This window comes from Falco naumanni, chromosome 1, assembly GCF_017639655.2.
Source record: "Falco naumanni isolate bFalNau1 chromosome 1, bFalNau1.pat, whole genome shotgun sequence".
Classification (NCBI taxonomy): Eukaryota; Metazoa; Chordata; class Aves; order Falconiformes; family Falconidae; genus Falco; species Falco naumanni.
This window is the reverse complement of record NC_054054.1, coordinates 12,779,535-12,801,651: the sequence shown is the minus strand read 5'-3', so window position 1 is coordinate 12,801,651 and position 22,117 is coordinate 12,779,535. Positions and strand designations below refer to the sequence as shown.

At 41.8% G+C, this 22,117-nt stretch overlaps 1 protein-coding gene across 1 annotated transcript in view; it reads left to right on the top strand.

Annotated features, from left to right (window-relative positions):
• Window positions 1–265: 265 nt before the first annotated feature.
• The window catches only part of RNF150 (ring finger protein 150), a 128,189-nt gene continuing 106,337 nt past the window's right edge, over window positions 266–22,117 (top strand). Inside the window, exon 1 of the mRNA XM_040581300.1 lies at window positions 266–913. Coding sequence (XP_040437234.1) covers window positions 448–913 — 466 coding nt within the window. The 5' untranslated portion in view covers window positions 266–447. The remainder of the gene's footprint in view (window positions 914–22,117) is intronic.

Below are 22,117 nucleotides of genomic sequence, written 5' to 3'. Positions count from 1 at the left end.
CACGGCGCCCCCCGCCGCCCCGCACCCCGGGGAGCGCAGCCCCGCCGGCGGGCCGCGCCGGGCGTCCGCAGGGGCCGGGCCTGCAGCGGGAGCGGCGCCGCGCGTTTGCGCCTGTGGGAATCCCCCCGCCTGCGCGCCTTGCGGCCGGCCGGGCTGCCAGCGGCGGGGGAGGCAGCTGTGCGGACAAGGGCGAGGGAGGGGGGGAGAGGGGCAGGAGGAAGCAAGGCGGCGGGGAGGGCGAGGGGAGGGCGGAGACGGGGCCAGCCCGAGGAAATCAAACGGCCCGGCATGAATTAGGCAGCGGGCTGCAGAGGGGAGGGCCCCCTCCCCCCAGCCCGGCGGGAGCAGCGCCGCCCCGCGCAGAGCCGCTGCTCGGGGCGCGCCACGCACACAGACACACACAGGCAGGCGGCGGGGGCGGGCCGGCCGGGCGGGGGGGCCCGGCAGATGAAGATGGCAATGTCCGTGATCCAAGCGTGCCGCAGCCTGGCTCTCTCAACATGGCTGCTGTCCTTTTGTTTCGTGCATCTGCTGTGCCTGGACTTCACCGTGGCCGAGAAGGAGGAGTGGTACACGGCCTTCGTCAACATCACCTACGCCGACCCGGCGGCCGGCAGCGCCGAGCTCCGCAGCGAGAAGAGCGAGTGCGGGCGGTACGGCGAGCAGTCGCCCAAGCAGGACGCCCGCGGGCAGGTGGCCCTCTCCGCCTCGCCCACCGACCGCTACGCCTGCGACCCCGGCACCCGCTTTAACGCCCCGGCGCCGGGCAAGAGCTGGGTGGCCCTCATCCCGCGGGGCAACTGCACCTACAAGGACAAGATCCGCCACGCCGCCGCCCAGAACGCCTCCGCCGTGGTCATCTACAACGTGGGCTCCAGCAACGCCAACGAGACCATCACCATGCCCCACGCAGGTGAGCCCCGCCACCCTGCCCGCCGGGCCGGCCCCGTGTCCCTCCGTGCGGCAGCCCACGCGGCTGTCCCGCAGCCGTGCGGTGGCAGCTGCTGGGGGGAGGGGGTGAAGGTGGCCTCGCACCCCCCGGCGAGGAGCAGGGTGGGCTGCGGGCCTCGCGGGGCGGTGGGTGCTCATGGCGGGGGCCGCGGGGCACCGCTCCGTGCTGGCACGGCGAAGGACGGCTGTGCTGCTGGGAGCGGTGCGCCCTGGCGTGCCAGGGGTGGAAAGTTTGGGAGAGGTGAAGTTTGGGTTTAGTCGGAGGAATGGATGGGACCCTGAGCCCACTGCGGGGCACCGATGTGGTGGTGTGTCCTGAGGATCCTCTGGCAGGTGCCGTGAGGATCGGGTGTGACAGAGACCTTCAGAAGACGAGAAGCTTAGTGTTTATGGTGCCGGCTTATCGGGAGGTGCAATAAAGTAGGGAACACGGTGTCCCCTATCTTGCCTGTGATAGTGTAAAAGCTGTGCGATTGAGCCGGAATGCCCAGTATCTGAGAACATGAGATATTTTGTCCAGGACTGGGCTTGGGTGTGTGTGTGGGGAGTTTCACTCTGCCAGGTGAACGCTCTGATGGAGTTTGTGCTTGCAGTGTTGGCACATGGGTGCTTGGGTCCCCACATGTGCTTGTCACCTAGCAGAAACCCAGTCATCAGAAACAGTCCAAGCCTGGTGTTATGGCCAACAAAACCCGCTATTTTTGTAACATTGTTTGATCTGAAATAATGTTGTTTTAAAAACAGATCACCAGGTTTATGTTTAGGGGTGGTGGTTTCTGCCAGGGGTCGTTGGTCTTTTATACCAGCAACCTATGCCATGGAGACTAAAATGCTACCTATTGTGAAATCTCAGTTTGGTTTGCATCCAGTAACTAATCATGCCCAGCTGTTTCATGCCACTTGAATCTTAGCAAAGTTAGGGGTAAATTGAAACACAGAAAGGCTGCAAAACAGGATGTTATTCTAATGGCATTTTAAATTTCCACAGTGAACTAGTTAGCATGGATGTGCTGAAAAACAGTTTGTTGCCTAACTATAATGCTATAATACTGCTGATGCAAAAGTAGCGCCTTTGGAACCTCTTGTGTGTAGCCTTTTTAAGAGATTAACCATTTATTTGGGCAGATCGATGGTTCTTTGGTAGAACTGGAAGGTGGAAGTTGGGGGGGGGGAGGTTAGTATTTTCCATTGGTTTTGTGAGACAAGCAACTCATAACCTCTTGAGCTTCTTAAAACTGCACTTTATAACCTGGACATGGTTTGGTAGCTGTTCAGATTATACTTCTTGGTACTTTAAGTATCACAGATTATATACTAAGCAGTATAAAGTAGTAGGAGCTTGGCATACTTATGCACCCTTGAAGTAAAGCTCAGGCTGTTTCAAAACTTAAGATGCATCGCTTGTTCTTGTCTAGTGAGTTTCTCTAGAACTGCCAACATGTTGGATCAATTAATGGTTTGCCTGTTTTTAAAGTATGCACTAAGCTGGTTTCCCACACAAATGATGTTTTATTAAGAAACAGTGGGAGTAAAAAATGTGTGTAACCTTTTAAAATGTTAGAGCTTTTGTTTGTTTTAAAGCCTAAAATGAAGTAAGCAGGGACTCTTTCTTAGGAAAGTGGTCTCAGCTTTCAAAAATATGAACACTGTATCACTTATCTTGGGGGCAGCTTCTTTTATGTCATATGACTCCTTACAGTTTATTCTGAGAATCCTTTCTGAGTACTGAATTGATACCCAGCAGTGTGATTATACAGTACCAGAAGCTGAAATGAAAAGAAACTTGCAGAAAATAATCCAGACTTGTAGAACACTGTCAGTGAGACTGAAGGGCTTTGCTGATTGATCGTATGAGGCTGTCTTCGTTTTCAGGATTTTTTTGTTCTGCCGAGTTGAGAAATGGTTGTTGGTCTTACCTTAGAGAAAACCTGCCCTCTGTGTACAGTCAAAACTCAGAGGAGTTTTAGAGCGTAAGTCTGCTGGAACAGGAGGAAAAATAATGATTCTTAAATATTTGACAAACTAGCAGAGTTTCAGAACTGAATTTATCTTTACTTTTCCTCTCGTACCACCATTAGGCTGAGACAAAGTGAATGTACAAGCTGTGTAAAATTATCTTTTGGACTTGCAGCCTTTGACGTTTGCTTGGTCCCAGTCTAAATGATAGCACAAGATTCAAGCGAAGAATGAATCAGGTTCTTGGTTTGTGAGTTCAGCAGCATCTGTGGTGCTCTGCCCACGCCAAATCCTGGAGTGGGAAGAAGAAAATTCCATCCTGGAAAATACTTGGGGGGTGGGAGGGGAGGGTGAAATATGACCTAAAAAGCAATTTCAAAGTCAAAAGAAATATGATGTTACTCTTTTTTTTTTTTTTCTTCCCTCCCACAGATTTTTTTTTTGACGTTTCATATAAGCTCAAATAAACTCTTCTATGAAGAAAAGTATATCCTGTTGCATAACAGCATGGTCCCTGCCCTTACTAAAGAACTATGACTCCTAAGAGAGATATTTTTCCTTATGTACTTTCTTCTCTATGCTTTACCTTCTTTCTCTTACTCTCATTTTTATATCTCTGCTTTTTTTTCTGCTTCTCTCACCCCCACTCTCATTTCTTCAACTCTACCCCTGCGCTTCATTCTCCCTCTTGATGTGACTGTGCTACTTCATGGTGCTTTGCCCTTGTGACTTTCTTTGCAAAGCGCTCTCTTTCTCCTGCCAAAGATCTTACCTCACAGCTGTATGTTTAATTATATTTCCTGTTTTCTGCTACAGTGCATGCCAATGACCCTTTGCTAACTTGGTGCCTCCTCATTTTAAAATCTATAGGGAACTGTAGCAAGATACCATTGCTGAATTTGAAGGAGGGTTGGTAACACTGCCAGCCCCCAAGTCAAAACCAGAGGGGTGTTATATCAAAACTTGTTGCAGAAAACCTCAAACAAAACTTTCCAGGATTTATTTATAATGCACCAGACGGAACAGACAAAGTGTGCAATTTGAACCAGTTCAGTCACCGTACTGAAAGCTTTTGCTTTCAGGGAGCTTGTACTTAGGTCACTGCTTGCACATCCGGAAGAGTGAGGCAGAGTTGTGAACATCTGTGTTCACAGGGAATGCAGAGCTCTGTGGTTCTTGTGCTAGGACACGCTTAGCTTTTACATCATCTGCTACAGCCTTTGCAAACCGGCATCTTTATTTTTATTGGCTTGAAGTATGGTAAGGAGCTGTGAGTCCAACTCCGTTTGCTTTTTGCCTAAATAGGTTTTAACCAGAGAGGGGAAAAAAAGCATCTAGAATTTCTGTTTCAGGTACTTTTTATTCTCCTAAATCAACATTTCTGGAAGAAATGTACTCTAATAATACACAGGATGTTCTTTTTCTTCCAGAATAATAATCCATAATGTTGGCTAGGGTTTCTGATTGGCATTTTGTCTCATTTGGAACAAATTAGTTGTTATTTAGATTTGAAAAAGCTCTAGCCACTGTGTCTGCATTTAATAACTTAGTATTAATTAGAAGTGTACTTACTACCTATTGTAGCGTATGACCTAACACTTCCTCTGAGCTCTGAATAGATACAGTAAGCGAGCTTTCCAGAAGGTGATTCAAGGTGAGAACTTCCCTCTCTCCAGCTCTTATTTGAAGTAACCTAGGCTGACCGCTTCTAACTTGGGCACCTGTCATGTGCTTGGGGCTAGGGAGGGATGTTAACTGCAACTGTACGCCTTGATCCTATGTGAGTAAAAATCAAACCTTTAGTATTCAAGGGTTTGTAACATTTGGTTTGAATTCTGGGGTGCGTCAGAGTGTCTCACTGAATGGATATGATTACTATTTGAAGTAAATTGCATCCTAAGTATTTTGGACCACCAGCATATGTGAGTCAGGCAGTTCTGCATTTTCTGTATTCTGCTTTTCCAGTGCATGCCGTCATAAAGTTTTAAGTCGCGTGCTGCGCATATGACAGCCCATTTTCAATGAGAGGCAGATGCCTCGTTTTTTGTAATGGCTCATACACAGTGGCAGCAACTGTCAGCTGTATCTTTGAGACATGAATCTTATATGTGGTCAGACATGACTTGTGAGTTCTTCCCTCCCTCCCTCTTTGGCCCCCCAGTGCAGCATGTGTGCACCAGATTGCATGAGGAGGGAGGGCATGGCCATCCCGCTGCAAAACCAGGTGCATCTCTCCACAGACGTGGTCAATGTGGCCAGCATGATCTCTGTGTGTTCAGTTCGGTAACAGTTTCTTCCCTTGTACTCAGATTTTTGTTCTGTGATCAGTGACTACTCTTGCCTTTTACATATTTTAAGATGTGTTAGTAGTAGTTTTGGCTTTAGGCTCCCCTGTAGATTTTTACTGATGTGCAAATTAAACACTGAAGTTGAAGATTTCTCTCTTCACAGACATAATTCAGTACTGTAGCTACATTTTTTCCTTTATCAAAACAATTGTTTTCCTAAACTTCTGTTGAATTCTAATGAGGAAAATGTGCTGACAGCATTCACACTGAATTAACATATGGATAAGTGTGAATTAATTGAGGGTTGGAGATTTCAGGCTTTCAGGGCCTGCCATAATTATTTTCTGTTCCAGGCACCCAGGATTCATTCCTAATAGAAACCAACTGGGTGGGGGAGGGAGATGGAGATTAGTGCATCTCTGAGCCTTATCCATCATGAAATTGAGGCATGGCTGGGGTGTGCTGCCATCCTTAGGAACTCAGAGGAGCTTCCGGATCCAACGCGTAGGCCTGACTTTCAGTAGTTTTTGAAAATCTGGTTCTCTGTATTTATTGAAATCAAGGATTTGTAACACTGGCTAGAGCCAGCAGGACTGCCGACAGCTGTCCCCCTGCGTTTGCTGTTTGCTCGGGAGCAACACTTCTGCCTGCTAGTTCTGCCGTGGTTCAGTGCTAGACTTGTGGATGTGTTCAGCTATGCCAAGTGGTGGGGAGACTTTGTGACGTTTGGTAACTGGTTTAGCTTTAACTGGATTAAAAGGGATGAATTTGACCTACAAGGACTAGAGCGACAAAATAATCTTAGTCTCCGGTCTGCTTGGAACAGCCACTGCAGCACTGAGGCACTGAGTTTTGTCATTAGGTCAGGTGCTTTTTGCTTTGTTGAGTCTCACATCTTCTTTCAACCTCACGACTGGCTTGTGTAGCTCCTCCAGAGCCCGTTGCAGTCAGCAGAAAGACAGGGAGTCCCTTGAACTTTGGATCAAATCGTACAGTACAGCTTTCCTTACGAAGTAGTCAAGTATTGATTCGTTGAAGATCGCATTGATCCTCCAAGCTTACTGGTTGCAAAAGCAGCTGATTTCTGCATGCCCTTTGGTTATCTGCAGCATTTGTTTGCAGTGATATTCATACAAGTGTTGTCTTCAGATCTCTGCATTAAGTGACACAGCAAGAAGAAAATCTTCCTCAGAAACAAATCTGTATCAGATGAGCATTGATTCTAACTGCTGCCTGTTAATCTGGCGCACCACCTTTTGGTATGCTGTCCGTAGGAGAATGGCTTGCTTTTGATAAAGTGATAGTTTGTTCTAGTCCTATTGGTATTTTGGCTTTGAAATGGTATATGTTAGCTTGGGTTATCAGACTCCCGTGGCAGTCTGTGGCTAATGTGTTAACTCCATTGTAGCTCACTTATTCATGCAGATATGTTTCTGTGCTGCCCTCCTTCACAGTATGCCACAGAGCAGAGGAACATCTTCAGCAAAAGGGAAGATAAACCTACAGTTAGTTCAGTGTTGGCACTTTAAGAATCTCTTTTTCTAGTAAGAGAAGAGGACTCTTCCTACTTTTCTCATGTAAGCAAAGGACTAAAAGAACCCATCATTTTGCTGCACTTGTTTGGTGGAGCTCATAGTGCATTGTCATGCGAGACGACTGAGTCTCAAGTGACCTCTGCCTCCTTACACCGCAAGCCAGGCTGATGCAAAGTTAGATCTTTATGAAGGGATAGCCCCAGTGACTTCTCCACTTCCCAATAACTCCCGCATAGCTAACCTGCACAGAAACAGCATTCATTTCAAGACAAGCCCCACTTCTGCCCTATCAGTTGCATTTGAGTACTAGTCATTTGATGACTTCTTTGGTATGGAAGTGAGTGAACAATACAATTGTTGACTCATAGAAATCAGATATGGAAAAGACTGAGTAGTCCATGTAATCTGTCACCTTACTAATGCAGGACTGCTTCCTACCATGTTACTGTCTACTACTGTCACAGTGCTTTTTGCTTAGCGTCTTGCAAAGGAAAGAATCTTGGTGTGGTTCAGAACCAAATGCAGTCTATGTAAGCAGCAGAATGGTGCTGAGGCAAGAGATATAAAATGTAGCATATTTTATTCTCATAACTTCCACAAAGTCATCTCGGCAGAGATGTAACTGCAAGTGTAAGGTTTAAAACCAACTGTTCCATTGTACCGCACCGTGTAGGGGAGTATATGGCAATTGCAAGAAGAGGCAGCAAAATGTTTTGTAACAGGTTATGTCTGAACAGGCTTACTCTGCTGTGTCTTGATTCCATGGTGGGATGTGACCCACGGCTTCATTTGTGCCCAGCTGTCCTCTCATTTCACTCTGTAGTGTTTTGGTTTCTCTGGAAAAGAAATCTAGATGATAGGCCACAGGCCAGCCACTGCACAGTCTCATCAGATCCTGAATATTGATGAGCAGGGGTCCCTATTCCATATCCGTACCCAGGGTATCCTGCTTGTTCATGAGTGCATTTAGATGTAGTATCTCAGAAGGTAATTCTACTAGGAACTACAGTTTCTGTTACCTAGAGTAGAAAACCCAGATCATGTAGTCGAAACCTCAACTTTTAAAATTTCCTGTATTAAATCTTCCAGCTTTGTATCTACTGTCTGACCCACTGCCCATGTTAGTGGATGCCAAGCTTCATAAACCTACAAGTTTACTAATGAATTTGCTGTGAATTGAAGCTCGTCAATAATAGGCTTAGTTCTTCAGTGCATTTTGAGGACCCCTTAGAGGAATTCTCCAGCCAGGATAGGTTGAAAATTACTGATTTAGGTGCTTGCCACCCTGGTGGAAACAACATTTTCTGATTCAAATTGGATGAGTGGAAACACTTTTTACCAGTTCTAGTAGATGGAGAAAGGTTGTAAAGATTGGTTTGGTTATAAAGAGATGCTAGGCAGCTGCATTTTATGAGAGGCTTAACATGGGCATTATTTATTTTTTGGCTCTTCTTCAATAAATTATTTAAGATAAACCTAAGAAAACTGAACTGAGTAGAACTGAAGGAGGTGATGAAAAGATTGACCTGTTTGTTTTATTGCTATTCTACATTGAAATATGAAAAGCTAGCATCTTTGATTCTTTGCTACTTAAAGATAAAATAGCTTTTTCAAATAATTGTTCATTTCTTTTCCCTCTCAAGAGTAACTTCTAAATAACATCAATAAAGTGAAGTGCCTGTTCATTTCCTTCTGACAGTATAATCATAGTGATAGTGAATTATACTGCTAGACCTAGGGGTCTGTCAGAGATTCAGTCTCAAATTTGATGTGTGTAACTGTGTTTATGTATGTAATAGTCCCTGCTGTAAGTTGGAAACAGCCCATTTATTTTAACCTAATTTTTAGTTTGAGAAAAAAAATGGACGAAAAAAATGTTTATCTTTTTAATTCTCAAACCACAGAAACTTAAATTACAGCCGTGTAACTCCATAGAGTCCTGGTTTGAGTATATCTTGTATACTCCTTAAAAACATATAGAAGCATTACATCTGCGTAGGAATGTGGTTCCTTTAGGGATACATGGAATAGGGTGAGTTTGCAAGTGCACCCTTGTGCTACACACTTACTGAGACATAGCTTTTTAAAAATGAATTTGTATTCCATAAGTGTCTTGAAACCTTTATCATGAGAGAGGATCCCGGGCACTGGGGTGCTCCATAGTAAAGCAGTTCTCTCCATATGCTCTTCTACCAAGACAGCCCCCTACTGCTGACATATTTGTCTATGAGCCGTCGTTTGTCCCTGAACATTGGCTTAATTATATAGGATTTTATTATTCCTCATGATTTGTTCCATACCTTGGGCTTCCTCCTGTTTTGTATGCTCTACGGTTTACCTCTTACTGTTCAAATGTCTCCTTACAAGGCATCTCTTTTGCAAGTCATTGTAAGAATATCTCACCAGATAATACATGTATTTTAAAGAGAATTATGCATCACATTCATCTCTGGCTTCCAGCTTTATAAATCACACATCATTAAAGTGTGCTCATCTATTTATTGCTTGATCTTGCAGTCCTTGTCAAAAAATTCATTTCTAGCATCATCACAGTTATATTGTGTTGATTGTGTCTGACATTACACAGCAGCACTATGAATGGACTGAAGAACCTTAATAGGTAAATTCATCTTTAGTTGGACATATATGTCTAATCTTAAGATTACTGTAAAATGTGCCAGTATTAGTTGAACGTGTTGTGGATTGGCTGGGTTCAGACCCAGTACGATAAGGTGTACAGTTTTACTGTTTTGTTTAAATTGAGAAGCCTTTTTTTTTTTTTTTTTAGTTCTCACTGTCATACTAGCAAAGCAATTCCAGTTCCTCATGATCAAAGCTCTGGGTGTCTAACCACTTTTACTATAAAAGATTTCTTGGATTTTCCAATTCTGCGAGAGTTCTGTATCAGTATCTGATAAAGATCTCTCTTGGTTTACACCCTGTGGTGCTAGCTAAAATGTTGGTATTCTTCTTCCTTTTCCGTTTCAGTATTTTCTGTTAGAAGGCAGAAATATATTTCTGCCTTTCCCTTGCCCTTTCAGAAGTCTCTGTATTAGAGAATCTTAAATCTTTGGCCATATTTTTGGGACATGTCTATGTTTGTACTCAAAAAAAGAAAAAAGCTTTAAAACACAAGTTTGATGCTGCAGTCCCATTCATGATTGCTTCTTATACTTGTACAGAATGTGCTTTCCCCTCTTGTGCCTTTTTAAGCTTTTATTATACACTCACCGTCTCTTAGTTTTACCTGCCAGTATCATGCTCCTTGAGTGAGACAGCTTTCCCAAGATTGTGTAATCTCTGTGGCTGGTCACTTACTGCTTTTTTATGTCCGTGTGTTTGAAGTACCATCTGGTTGTCCACGAAATTCATACCTTTACTAAATACTATATCAAGACTTTTCACACTGGAGAACAAGGAGATATCTGAGTAAAATCCATTCTGTCTTGTTATAATACTGGCCTTGATGTCTTTCTCTTGCCTTATTTTTGCTTCAATCCTCTATCCTCTTCATTTTCTACTTTAGTTTTTTCCTCTCTTTTTTTTTCTTTTTTGGGGGAAGAGGGTATAATTTCTTTATTTCCACACTTCCAATAAATCTTTCCCTTGGAATTCCCACCTTTTTTTGTGTGTCGTCTTCATGTCCCTTTTATGTGCTCTGCACCCATTTTCATCTCTTCTAGATTTTTTTTTTTCCTTTCTCTTCACCCCATACCAGGTTGACAAAAATAGCCAAAGGCTTTACATACAAAGTTGGCTGTTAGGGGAAGCAGGAGCAGGATTACACTCTTGTGGTTGTTTTGCTTTGCAGCTAACTCTGGGAGTAAAGAGCATCTACTTTCTGCTGCACAGGGTCAGCTTGGAGGAGTGGGGCACCAGCAGTCGGGAGTGTGGCAGAGCCGTTTATGAACAGAAGAAAACTGCTAGTCGGGCATAGCGCATTTGCTATGCATAGAATGGCTTTGTGCTGAAGACTTCCTAAGTCTTTTTCATGAATTCTTAAAAGACTAAATTATGATCCCCCCTATGTAAAGGGGCGGATCCTGCTCTTTCATGCTTTTGCAGAAGATGAAGATTCCCCCACTGGGTGCTAAGAAAACTGACAGGGAGTTTTTCCATCAAAACTCTTTTGAAATGGATTTTCAACAAAAAAAAAACTGTTTTGCAAAGTTTTTGCTCCCCAGAAAAGATCTTACAGTTCTGAGTTGGAGGAAAGAACTTGTTTTAGTAAATATTTAATGTCTCGGAATTTCAGGTTCAGAAACAGTTTCGTTTCCCTTTGCTTTTTTGATGATCTATTAAATTTTAATCAGCTTCTACCAGCTTTAGACACTACTTCCACCCCAGAGCACAGACCTGACTTCTTCCCAATTCAAACTTTACACTTCTCCAGGAATCAATGCATACATTTCATTGAGTATTATTTAAAGAAACTGAATGCAGGTTTGCAATGCTGAATTTCTTTCCCCTGTGATAGTGTGCCAACATCTTTCTGTCTTCCCATAGCGTAGTCCTTAAGCCATCAGATCTTTGGCCCTTGCCGTGTGTGTGTATATCCTTACCAGCAGGTTAGATGTGACTTTAGCACTGTGTCTAGATACACATGGGAATGACACTTGGTGCGAGATAAAGATTGCCCTCATAGACAAAGACATAACAAGGATCAGGAGTTGTCAGTGGAAGCGAGACAAATTCAGGCCTGTGGTAAGATGCAATTTCCTAAATGGTTGCCTATAACTTAATGTTATTTGAATGGGCTTGGATAGCTCTCTTAAAAGTCACATCCTGAAAAAAATTGCCCCATTGTCTGGGAAAGTTGTGGTAGGATGTGTACAAGGAAGGTTGGAGAAGGTGATCATGATAGTTCTTTATGGTTTCAGGGACTGTACCTCTCTAGAACTAACACCCAGCTCTTTTCCACAATTGGAGTCTGTCAAAACAGCTCTGGCAGAAGCTCTGCAGAAGCTCTGCACCGTGGGCAGAGGTAAAGCCTATGGCCTGAAGCATCAGCTTTTCAAGATGGAATTTCTGCATAGATGTCCTTTATCACCTGGAGGGAACTTGGCTGAGTGACATCTGTGAACCGATGTCAGTTTGTTATTTCTTTGGAACTGTTGCTCATAGAAGAGAAGGCTGCAAGAAAAGGCACTTGCAAGAAAAACAGTCTGAGCCATTTCTATCTTTTTGTGTCTGAAGATAGCCAACAAATGCAGAGAACTGCCTGTAAGCCTGCAAAACAAGCATTTGCTGGAGCATCTGTCTCATATCGTAAAAGAAGTTGAAAGCCTTTCTCTTCCAAAACTTCTATTTAAATGTTGAATGCCTGCACGAGGGAGTATCATGGTTAAATGCAGTCCAGAGCAGCAAAGGTGTCACAGGTGGGGATGCAATACTTGTAAAGCGGATAGTACCATCATTCACTTTGCCAGAGGAATAGCTAAAATAGCTATTAGGTGAAAGTCATGTGAATGAACCTGAATCCTGGAGAGCTGATTTCATGTAGATGGGAAAATAATAGCTATGGAAGTAGCTTGTGACCCCTGTGGCATCAGCAGCAGGGAGACATTCTTCCTGTCCAGAGGCTATGAAGGTTACTTGACTTATCCATGTATCTTAATCTCCATTTCACTTCTGCACTGACTTCCATTTCTCACTGGTACCCATTGCCATGATCTTTGAAATTGCCTTGTTTGCTGCCTCATTGCTGTTTGTTGCAGTCCTTCCTTGCTGCCTTTGCAGGTGGTGGGAACGTTCCCTGAGATGATGAGGATCTTGGTCACCTTGTGCTCAGGTTTGAGCTTGTACATTTTCTAGTTGCCTTTAGCAGTTTTGCATGTTGCTTGGTGTTTGAGTATGGAGGATTGTATTGCTCGCAGAGTACTGCCCAGCTGGATCCATAGATGAATTGGAGAAAGCTACCAAACAGTTCAACTGTATGGGAATGAGCTATGTCAAGGCAGTTGGGATCCTCTAGTGCATATTGATCTTCAGGGAACTCATCTGTCCTTTTTGCTCCCCTGATCTGCTAACGAAACCACATAGGAAAATTTCATTTCTTCTTCCCCCATCCTCCTCCCTGAGACACTCTGTTTTCTTTAGCCATCTACGTCTCAAACAGACATTTTTCCCTTTTTTTATTTTTCTATCCTAGTCTACTAACCAGAACTTAATGAGATGCAAGTTGTGAGAGTCCATAGCCTTATTTTTAAGAGAAAAACATGATTGTATAACTGTGGGGTTTTCTTGAATTGATAATTTCTAATGGTTGATAGTTCATGGAAACTTTTGGTAACAGAGAATTGATATTGTCTAGTTTTTAAATATACGTGACCTATCACTTCTTTCTCCAATAATTAAGGGCTTCATTCCAATTAACTAATCTATATAACCATCTTTCTGCTATTAGACTTCTGAAAAATAACAAAGCAAGTACTGAATTTTTAGTACAGAATGTCTTCTATTGATTATATTGTATATTTGAAGTGTAGAATCTGTTCTTAGTTCTCAAACAAAACTGTGTGAGGTCAGCACAATGATTGCTCTTGGTCTTTTCTGGACAATTTATTTTGTGTCCGTAGACCAGAAATATTTTTATCCAGTGCAAAGATAACTCTGCTAGCTTTATCACAAAGATATTGTCCTTGGCTCTGATTAGCCAAATCTGTTGTGGATTAGCCTGCAAAACAGGAGCTATTGTGCATATTTAAAGCAATAGACTGTTCAGTAGTAATTGTACTAGGGAGGCAAGTGTAACTGTGTCTCACCTAGACCAATACAGCAACTCCAAAATCTCTTACTTGCAAATGAGACTGATACTTAAAAATCACTTCTTACTTTAATAAGGTAGTGATTTTCTTCTCGTAAAACTCACTAGTGGGTATTTTAAAATTTAGGTTAGACATTATTTCTAATGTCGACATTACATTAAGGTAATTTGGGCAATGCTTCATGTCCCAGTTCAGGAGAATGTTTGCAAAAATGGTTATAATTAAGCTCATGTTTAGTACTTGCTAAGAACGTGGCAGAAGTTGAACACCTTGATTAAAAGTGATTGAAAGTGGTTTTATGAGAAAGTGTCATCTATGAAAGAGGTACAAGTGTCTGATGTAGTCCAGAGGTTTATTACTAAGAACGTTACTGTGGTAATCTTGGGGGATCTTCCACCTTCCTGTAGCACTGTGAATAGTCAAGGTCCTTACAATGAGGTGTTTTTATTTATAATTGTGAATATAAGGTATATACTTCATATACTTCCTAAAACAGGTGCTTTATAAATGCCAATTAAAAGAGATGCTTTGATTATTTTACATTTCTCCACATAGATTGGCTTCTGCTTTCTGGGTTATCAGGCACATCTGTGGTAAGAAGCAAGGGTGCCTCTCTCAGCTTCCAGTGAACACTGTTCTCCTTCCATCTGAGGAAGAATTGATGACCCAAATCCTTTAAAACCCCGATGCTTTCTCATCTTAGCTGTGCTTTGATGTCTGTTACCAGTGCATGCAGAGGAACAATCACAGCTGTGAGAAGTGTGAACACCTGGTTAGTTATTTGCAGGTGTCTTAGAGATTCATATCAACCAGTCAGTTGTACTTGCTAGGTGAGCTAGAGGAGTTCTTGTGGTATAGAATAGCCACGCAGCATTTCTTGCTAATCAGGGAGATGCCTAATTTGGAAATACGTATCTAAGGCCTATCAGATACATGGCAGCTCCATACCTTACACCCATTCCAGCTGGGGGTAATTATTGTAATGTGTTGCAGATTTGATGCCAGTAGAGAAAATTTTGCATCCTCCCTTGTGGCCTTATCAGTCTGTCAGCTTCATTTTGCTTTGAGAAATTTGCAAGAGAGGTTTCCTCGGTATTCTTGATGGTATGTATCAATTTGGAACAGAACTTTTAGCCACTTGGACAGTTGTTGGGTTTCTGTTGAGAGAATGGGGAAACTAACCAAGGAGGAGGGAAGCATAAAATTAACAGATGTCCCTCCATTAGACATTCCTAACAAGTTAACTGCCATATTTAGTTAAAGGGATCTGCCTGGAAATAATGCAATACTTATTTTTAATAACCTGTCAGTACATAAGGGTGCCCCATGACAGCTATGTTAACATCACAGTAAGACTTGCCAGACCAGGTAAATATTAATGTATAATACACAAGTATTAATGAATACCTGAGGTGACTCAGTAGTGTCTTCAGTGCTCTGCAGATCTGCCTCTATCAGCACAAGCCTTAAGTTCCTCCATAAGCTCAGTGTGAATGGAGTTGAGGTGATTAGTATCCGTTTGTGAGTGTATGCTTTTCACAGGCCTGGGCCCTAGTTTGCCTTCACCTGTGTCTCCTTGTTTAATGAAAGAGAGTTGGAATCCATCCATCAGAGAATTATTGCAGGTTTGATTAATTTGAAAATAAAGCTGATGTTCATGCTGTTATCCAACAGTTGTCTCCACTTGTTGGCAAGAGTTTCAGGATCTGACAGTGCATTAAGTCTTTATTCAAGTGCAAAAAAAAAAAGACAATTTCATTTTTGTTTTCAGTCTTTAATAATGGCAATGTCCCTATCACTAAAAGGGATAATATATAAGCACCCTCCAGCTATAGTAATGATGAGATTGTACCTTTTTCTTGTGGAAGGATGCTACACTGTGCAGGCTTGGTGTCATGGAAACTGAAAGAATGTATGAAATTTTAAATAGGCAGATGAATTTTAGATCCACTTCTCTAGCTGCTTTTAAGAAGCACACAAATGACTTGGCTGAAAAAGTCACAGGAGAAAAAAATTCTCCAGCACCATTATGATGGTCTCCATAGTTCTTACGTGGGGTACTGGGATTAGACTGGGCTTTAAACTGACTTTTCACAGGCCGTATTTTCTTTATGTAGTCTGCTTTCAGGCCAGCTCAGATGCTGATTTCTGAACTTTCAGGTTAGTCACCATTACTTTAAGAGTCTCCCAAGTCCCCATTTCATTTTAATGTTGTGAGGAAAAAACCAAAAACTATCCTGTAAAATTCCAGCCCCCAAATCTTTCCTTTAGAAAAAGCATTGTTTGCTGATTACCAGCAATGCATTTACCTATGCTGTTAAATTTGTGACCTCTGCCTCTGAAATACTAACCCTGCTGAAGTCAAGGCCAAAACTTCCTAAGGATTTCATTGCCAAGTAGTTAAAGCAAGAAAAAAAAATTCCTGAACTCATTATCTATCTTCTGCTGCCCCCATAGTACTTAACGTGTTGTTGTAAAGTACAGAAAAGCCCCATTCATCACACCCCAACAGCAATAGTACCAGTCTTTCACGAGCAATCTTGGTGGAGTATTAACAGTTTGCATTTCATATGAATTGCACACATCTACCAGATTCAAGTAACACAACAGACAGTACCAGGGCTTCATTAAGGTCATTTTGTAATTGAGTAAAATTATGGGCCAGCCTGTGAGTGCCTTGAAGGTGTAAGTATTAACTTGCATGAGTTCTCCAGTGCATTTAATAAAAGGTCCGTCTGGCCTCAAGTGACTGTATAAATTACATAGCCACTGTTACATTTATGATATAGGTAGAAGTTAATTTTCTTTACCTTTTGAAGTGCTCGAGAATAGTAGGTCATGTCTGCTTCGTATTTCTGACAGTGGGCTTCAAAACAAATTTTTCTGAAATCAACTGACAGCTAAAATTTAGTTCTTGCAAGGCTTATGGCATTTGTGTGAAATGAAAAGAATCGGGGTGGGGGGTGTTAGAGCTGTGTTGCAGGAAGAGGCTGAAAAGCTTGCTTTGCAAGATGCACATGCCTGCTAGCTTGTCTCCAAGAGCGGCGAGCAGCCAGGCTCTCAAGAGCTCCAGGAGATGTTGCTGCCTGACAGAAGTCATAGTTGAGATAAAAGCTTCTGAATCTTCAGCAGGTACTGGCTGGACACAGTGAAAAAAGGCCTGTGTTACATTTGGAGGGTGAGACCAGTGTGGTTTTCACACCTTTCTTCACTAACTGATATGCTAAGAAGGAATGGCAATGATGACAGCCTTATCACAGGGGGAATGCTTCAGCAGTGGTTGTTAGGAGAACGCTGTCAGTATTTGCAGTCTCCAGTGAAGGACTGGAATCTGCGTTTTGTACTGTCCATCTATGTACCAAATGAATGCAGACAGTTGTCACAGAAATAGAGAAACAAAGTCTATCCACGTTAAGCCTAGCAGAGGTCATTCCTTACCTGTTCCCAGCCTGACCAAGTTAAGATGGCATTTAATATGGGCTGAACTTGTTCCAGTCAGAGGATTAGTTATTAGATCTTGAAATATGTGGCTGGTTGTTGACTTTTTTTTTTCCTTTTTTTCTTAATTTTCCTGGAAATAAAATTCAGCTGAAGAGACCACAATGCAGGCAATACTGCACGGCAATTTCAGTGCCTTTGTTCTAACATGCATATTGTGTTTTGAGTGATACTGATCTGTTTTGAGAAGTTGTGGGATTCTCAAAACCACTGCTATGTTAATCTAATTTGGCTTCTATAACATGCTTCAGATCACTCTGTCTTTTCAGAGTCTGATGACACGATATTGAACAGTGTGATTTGTACTGCAAATTGTTTATTTTCAGTTTTCACTACACCTTCATTTTGGAGATCTGTGGCTGGTTAACCTCTTTGTAAGTCTTCAGCGTGCCTTATTATGGTGATTTTCTTTGCTAATCAAGATGTTTGCTAATGGGAGAATCTGTCGGTGTAGGCATTGCTGTATTCTAAAGATACTTTGCCTTTTGATCTCTTTGATCCAAGTTAATTGTAGGAGGCTAAATGCAGACAGAAATACCAGATGCACAGCTATGCTTAACAGAAATATTACAATTACATGAAAGTATCAGAAATCAAAGGAGAGGTCCAGATAGGTGATTCAGCATAGGAATAACAAGGTGGCTGAAGTTCATGATTTAAGCTGGTAGTTCTGATCTGCTCATACTTAGGCACTGATTCATCAAAGGCATGAAAGCTAAATGAAGAGAAAGAACATAAGCCATCATACAAGGACCAAGGTAAATAGAATTACCCTCCTTTCATGTCCTGCATATGGGCAAAATTGGTCTCTGATGCAATCCAAACATAGGAGTATATGAGCAGCAGAAATATTACCAGCAGAGGGAAATTTCCAGTAGTTACGACTCATATTCCTCCTTGGGAGCCTATATGTGGTGGTATGGGTTTTTTGGGGGGAGGGTTTGTTTCATTTTTGAGGAGAGGGGAGGGGAAACAGGCACGTAAAATGCCATGTAAATATCTGAAACAGCAGCATCTGAGTTGCATGTTCAGGAAACAGCTAGAAGTTATCATTAAACTGAAGACTGGCTTAAAACAAACCTTGATTTAAAGTCAACTGTATAACTTAAATACATCCCCTTCACATCTTCAGCTATGTCTTATGTACTAAAATTTGCTACATTTGTGCAAGATTTAGTTTCTGAACATCTTAGAGCTGTAGTGTTTGATATAAAACTCTTGTTTCGAGTCGTTTAAAGAGTTATGAAATTCACATTCAATCTAGAACTCTAATCTGAAATATCTGACTCTGGTACGTGTTCAGATAACCGGATTTCAGTAGGGGAATGTGGCACACACTTTGTGGCAGATAGATCCAGCATGAGAAACCCTTGTAATCAGCAGGTACTATAAAGAGATCTGCACTGGTATTCATTGAATATTAAAAATAAGGAATCTAATTAGCAATGTGCTGGGGTATCAGCATTATGTTAAGTGCGTTTGTTTTCATCATCCTCAAAGCTTGCCTAAATCTCACAGAGGAATGATGGAAGCTATATAATGAACTGTATAATGACATCAGTCACAGCTGTACATAATGTAGTGTGGGCAAAAACGTACTTTTCTGTGAAGCCTGTAAATACTGACAAGTAACTCTGACAAATGCTTTGCTTTGGAAATATGAGCACATGCAACGTGCTCTGAAGAGATCATTTCAGTAGAGCATCATGGATTTGCCCGAGAAGTATGTGCTAAGAGGAATTTATTTCTGACTGAATAGTCGGAAGCAAAGTCTGTATTGCCACGTTCCTGTAAAAGGAGCAGTACAAAGGAAGGACTCTGCCTGCTTAAAACAGATTTGGACCCATTCATGCACATAACTACCATCAAGGCATCTAAATACCTTTTCTTGGGAGTACATACCTTGAGTCCTTTACCTATAGATACAGATAGGAGTTTATGTCTGTGTCCTTATTCACAATCACTTATCTGTAAAAATAGTAACTTCCTCCAGAGAGACCAGCTACAGCAGATAACCCATACGTGGTATTGAATTCACAGATGCGCCAAGGCATGTAGATACCAGATGTAGTTATTTTGCCTAGGAATGATCTATGTAGACATAAACAGCCCTAGTTTGAGTCCATATGGCGTGGTGGTGGTAGTACTTCGGTCGGTTGCTTTGGGGTTCGTTTCAACTGCAGTTGTGCAGAACATGGGAAACATGGGGGGGGGGGGCAATAAATAACAGAGCTTTTTAAATTTTCTAATCAGTTTTAAAGAAGCCCCTTTTCTGTGGTCTTTTCAGATTTGGGGGCAGCGGTGGAGGGAGGGGATGCTGAGGAGAGAGGGAGGAAGAGGAATTATGGCTCAACTAGCTCTAGTCCTTAACCTTTCAGGCTTAGAATGTTGTCTTAAAATGTAAATAAAATATGCCGTACAGTCAACTCACTCACAATGATGTCCTGCAGGTTCTAGATGCATAGGAGTAGCAGAGTGGGGACAGGACTTTGTCTTCTATTCATTAGTATTTCAGAGTACTAGAAACAAGAGATTCCATCTGGAGATGAGTTTCTCAGTTTTCTGGGTACAAAAATGGAATAAATGTTGTTTCCATGTTGTTCCAACTGCTTGATTAGAAATGAGTCAGAGAGTGGTCTCTGTGTTCTTCTCCATCTGGATATACGTACTCTGTGATAAGCTCAGATATGAAATTTAAAAAATTTTGTTAAAGTATTCATCTCCTCAGCTAAAAAGACAAGGTTGTTTGTAGGAACACTGTAGAGGTTCGTTTTGTAGTCTTAGGCCCTCATGCTGAAAATACTTATGTGGGCATATACCTCATGCATGTAATGAACTCGGTTGATCTATTTATAGCTTTACTCAGTGTGTTTGTACCCAGATGGTGCTCCTTAAATTTCACTGGGCTGTGTGTATGAGCAGCAGTTCACACTACAGAGCACAAGACAAGAATGCAGGTAGCAAACAAATATGCTTAAGTAATGTTCACAATTAGTAAATAGAATACTTACGACTTTTTTTTTTTACTGGTGTCTCTCTGCAAGAAGGATCTGTAACTGATAGAACTTGTAAAATTGCTTTTTTAAAAAAAATTGAATAATTTTCTTTACAAGGATAAATCAATCGCATTCAATTTTAAGAATGGAGAAACTGACAGATGGGGTGGAGTAGCCAGATCTTGCAGTGTGTCAGCAGGTTCCAACCTTCCAGGGGCCTTCTCTCAGTAGTAATAGATCATTCCCATCTCCACAGCACCTTGCTTCTCCGAGCATGTTCTTTGCCATTTTGGGTTCTCTGTGTTTACTCTTCCCATATGCTTGAACTCTCACCAAGATTGGTTTGGATTTCTTTTACAATAAGACTCTCTGAAATTTTCCTCTGTGCTTAACTGGAGTCCATTTGTATTCATTTCTTCCATATGCTATTGTTGTGATTCCATTTAAAAAATATATTGTCATTTCAATATATATTCTGAAATTCTACTTCAGTCTACCAATTCATAGTTTTGTAAATCTCAGAGAAAAAAAACATAGCTGTGAAGGGAGAACGTAATCCAGGCAATGGATGCTTACATTGAACTACAGCTGGAGCAAATGCATTTCCCTGTGCCCCTCCCCTCTTATTGAAATAATAGATTTCATGTTAAATACAAAATTTGAATAATACTTTTTTTTTTTTTTTTTTTTGACATTTCCAGCTACTGAATGGAGTTTCATCTGCTGATACCCTGATACTTGTGAAAGGTGTCTGGTACACATGAACACACCTAGGATGGCTGATCTTAACTCTTGCAGGGGCAGATATTAGGCCTATATGTAAGGATGCCTGCAGCTGTCCTTGGGAGGGTTACAAATGAAAGCTCCCTATGAGTCCACGCTAAAACTATGAGGATTTCTTGTTTTATATTCCTGTGCAGCAAGTGTCAGGAGGCTGGTTTCCCTTCAGTTCGTTACTTGTAAAAGCATTTGAAAATAGAAATGGAATGATTTATTTGGGCGCAATGATTGCAAAATATTTTCTGTGACTTTTAACAGGATAAATTAGTAGATTGGGATTACCTCAGAGGAACTGTAGGATTATTAACATTACAGGTCTCTTTCTTGATCAGAACTATTCAGCACACTGAGTTCAAGGTAGTAAGATTACTGTGTTTCTGTAACGTGAATGAAACCCATCTTGGGTTCTAATATAGCCTCTTGTGCACTGCGTATAACTTGACACTGTAAGCAGCCAGATGCTATGAGGTACTGATCGCCAGTTTTAAAAGCTAATGGTCTCTTACTGATTCTAACTAGGAGATACTAAAAGTTACAGGGAAGCAGTGAAGAAGGGAATACTGCCTCTTTAGTCATAGCACTCACAGCAGTGGCTCTGTCTTCATTGTAATTTCAATACATTTGGCATAAAACCTTTATTTTTTAGAAAACATTTTTTGTCACTGTTCTGAGAGGACAGAGTTGAAATGGGAAATGTCCTTTGGAAAAAATCTGCAAGATAATTTTAATTAATTTTTTTTCCCCCAGAACACATGTATATATGTGTGTTTTTTAATACTGTTAGAAGTTTTGCATCTGTCTACTTTGTCTTTCTTGCTCTTCTGTCCATGGCAGAGTCTCTGCTTTCTTGTGTTCATGAAGTTACCAGGTAGGATGTGTTCTGCGGGTTGTTGGCAGAAGGTCTGAGGCAACAGGACAGTTAATGACCCAGTATATTTTCTTCAGAAGCACAGACATCTTAGTAGTCTCTCCCCATTCTCCCTTGATCTCCTCCTTCCTTGTCTTTCTCCAAGCTACTTGTTTCCCACTCACATATTGCAGTTTTCTGCCCTTTTAGCTGTTCCAGAAGGAGCTGGGCTTTAAAAACATTTTGAAAAATTAAAAAATTGCTTGGTTTTTAGATTATATCAGACCTGATTCACCCTGCAGTCCCTTAGTACCATATTGGCCCAGCTGAATGGTAGGTGAGTGGTGGTGCTGCGGCTGGAGCAAGCAGCTGTTGGTGAGGAGGGCCAGTAACTTTGTAGAATGGCTTTGTTCCCAAAGAATGTGCATGGTGGAGCTGCATATGGATTAGGTCTTGAGTTGAACATCAAGTGCAGCTGTGTTTATTACACTGTCTGCAA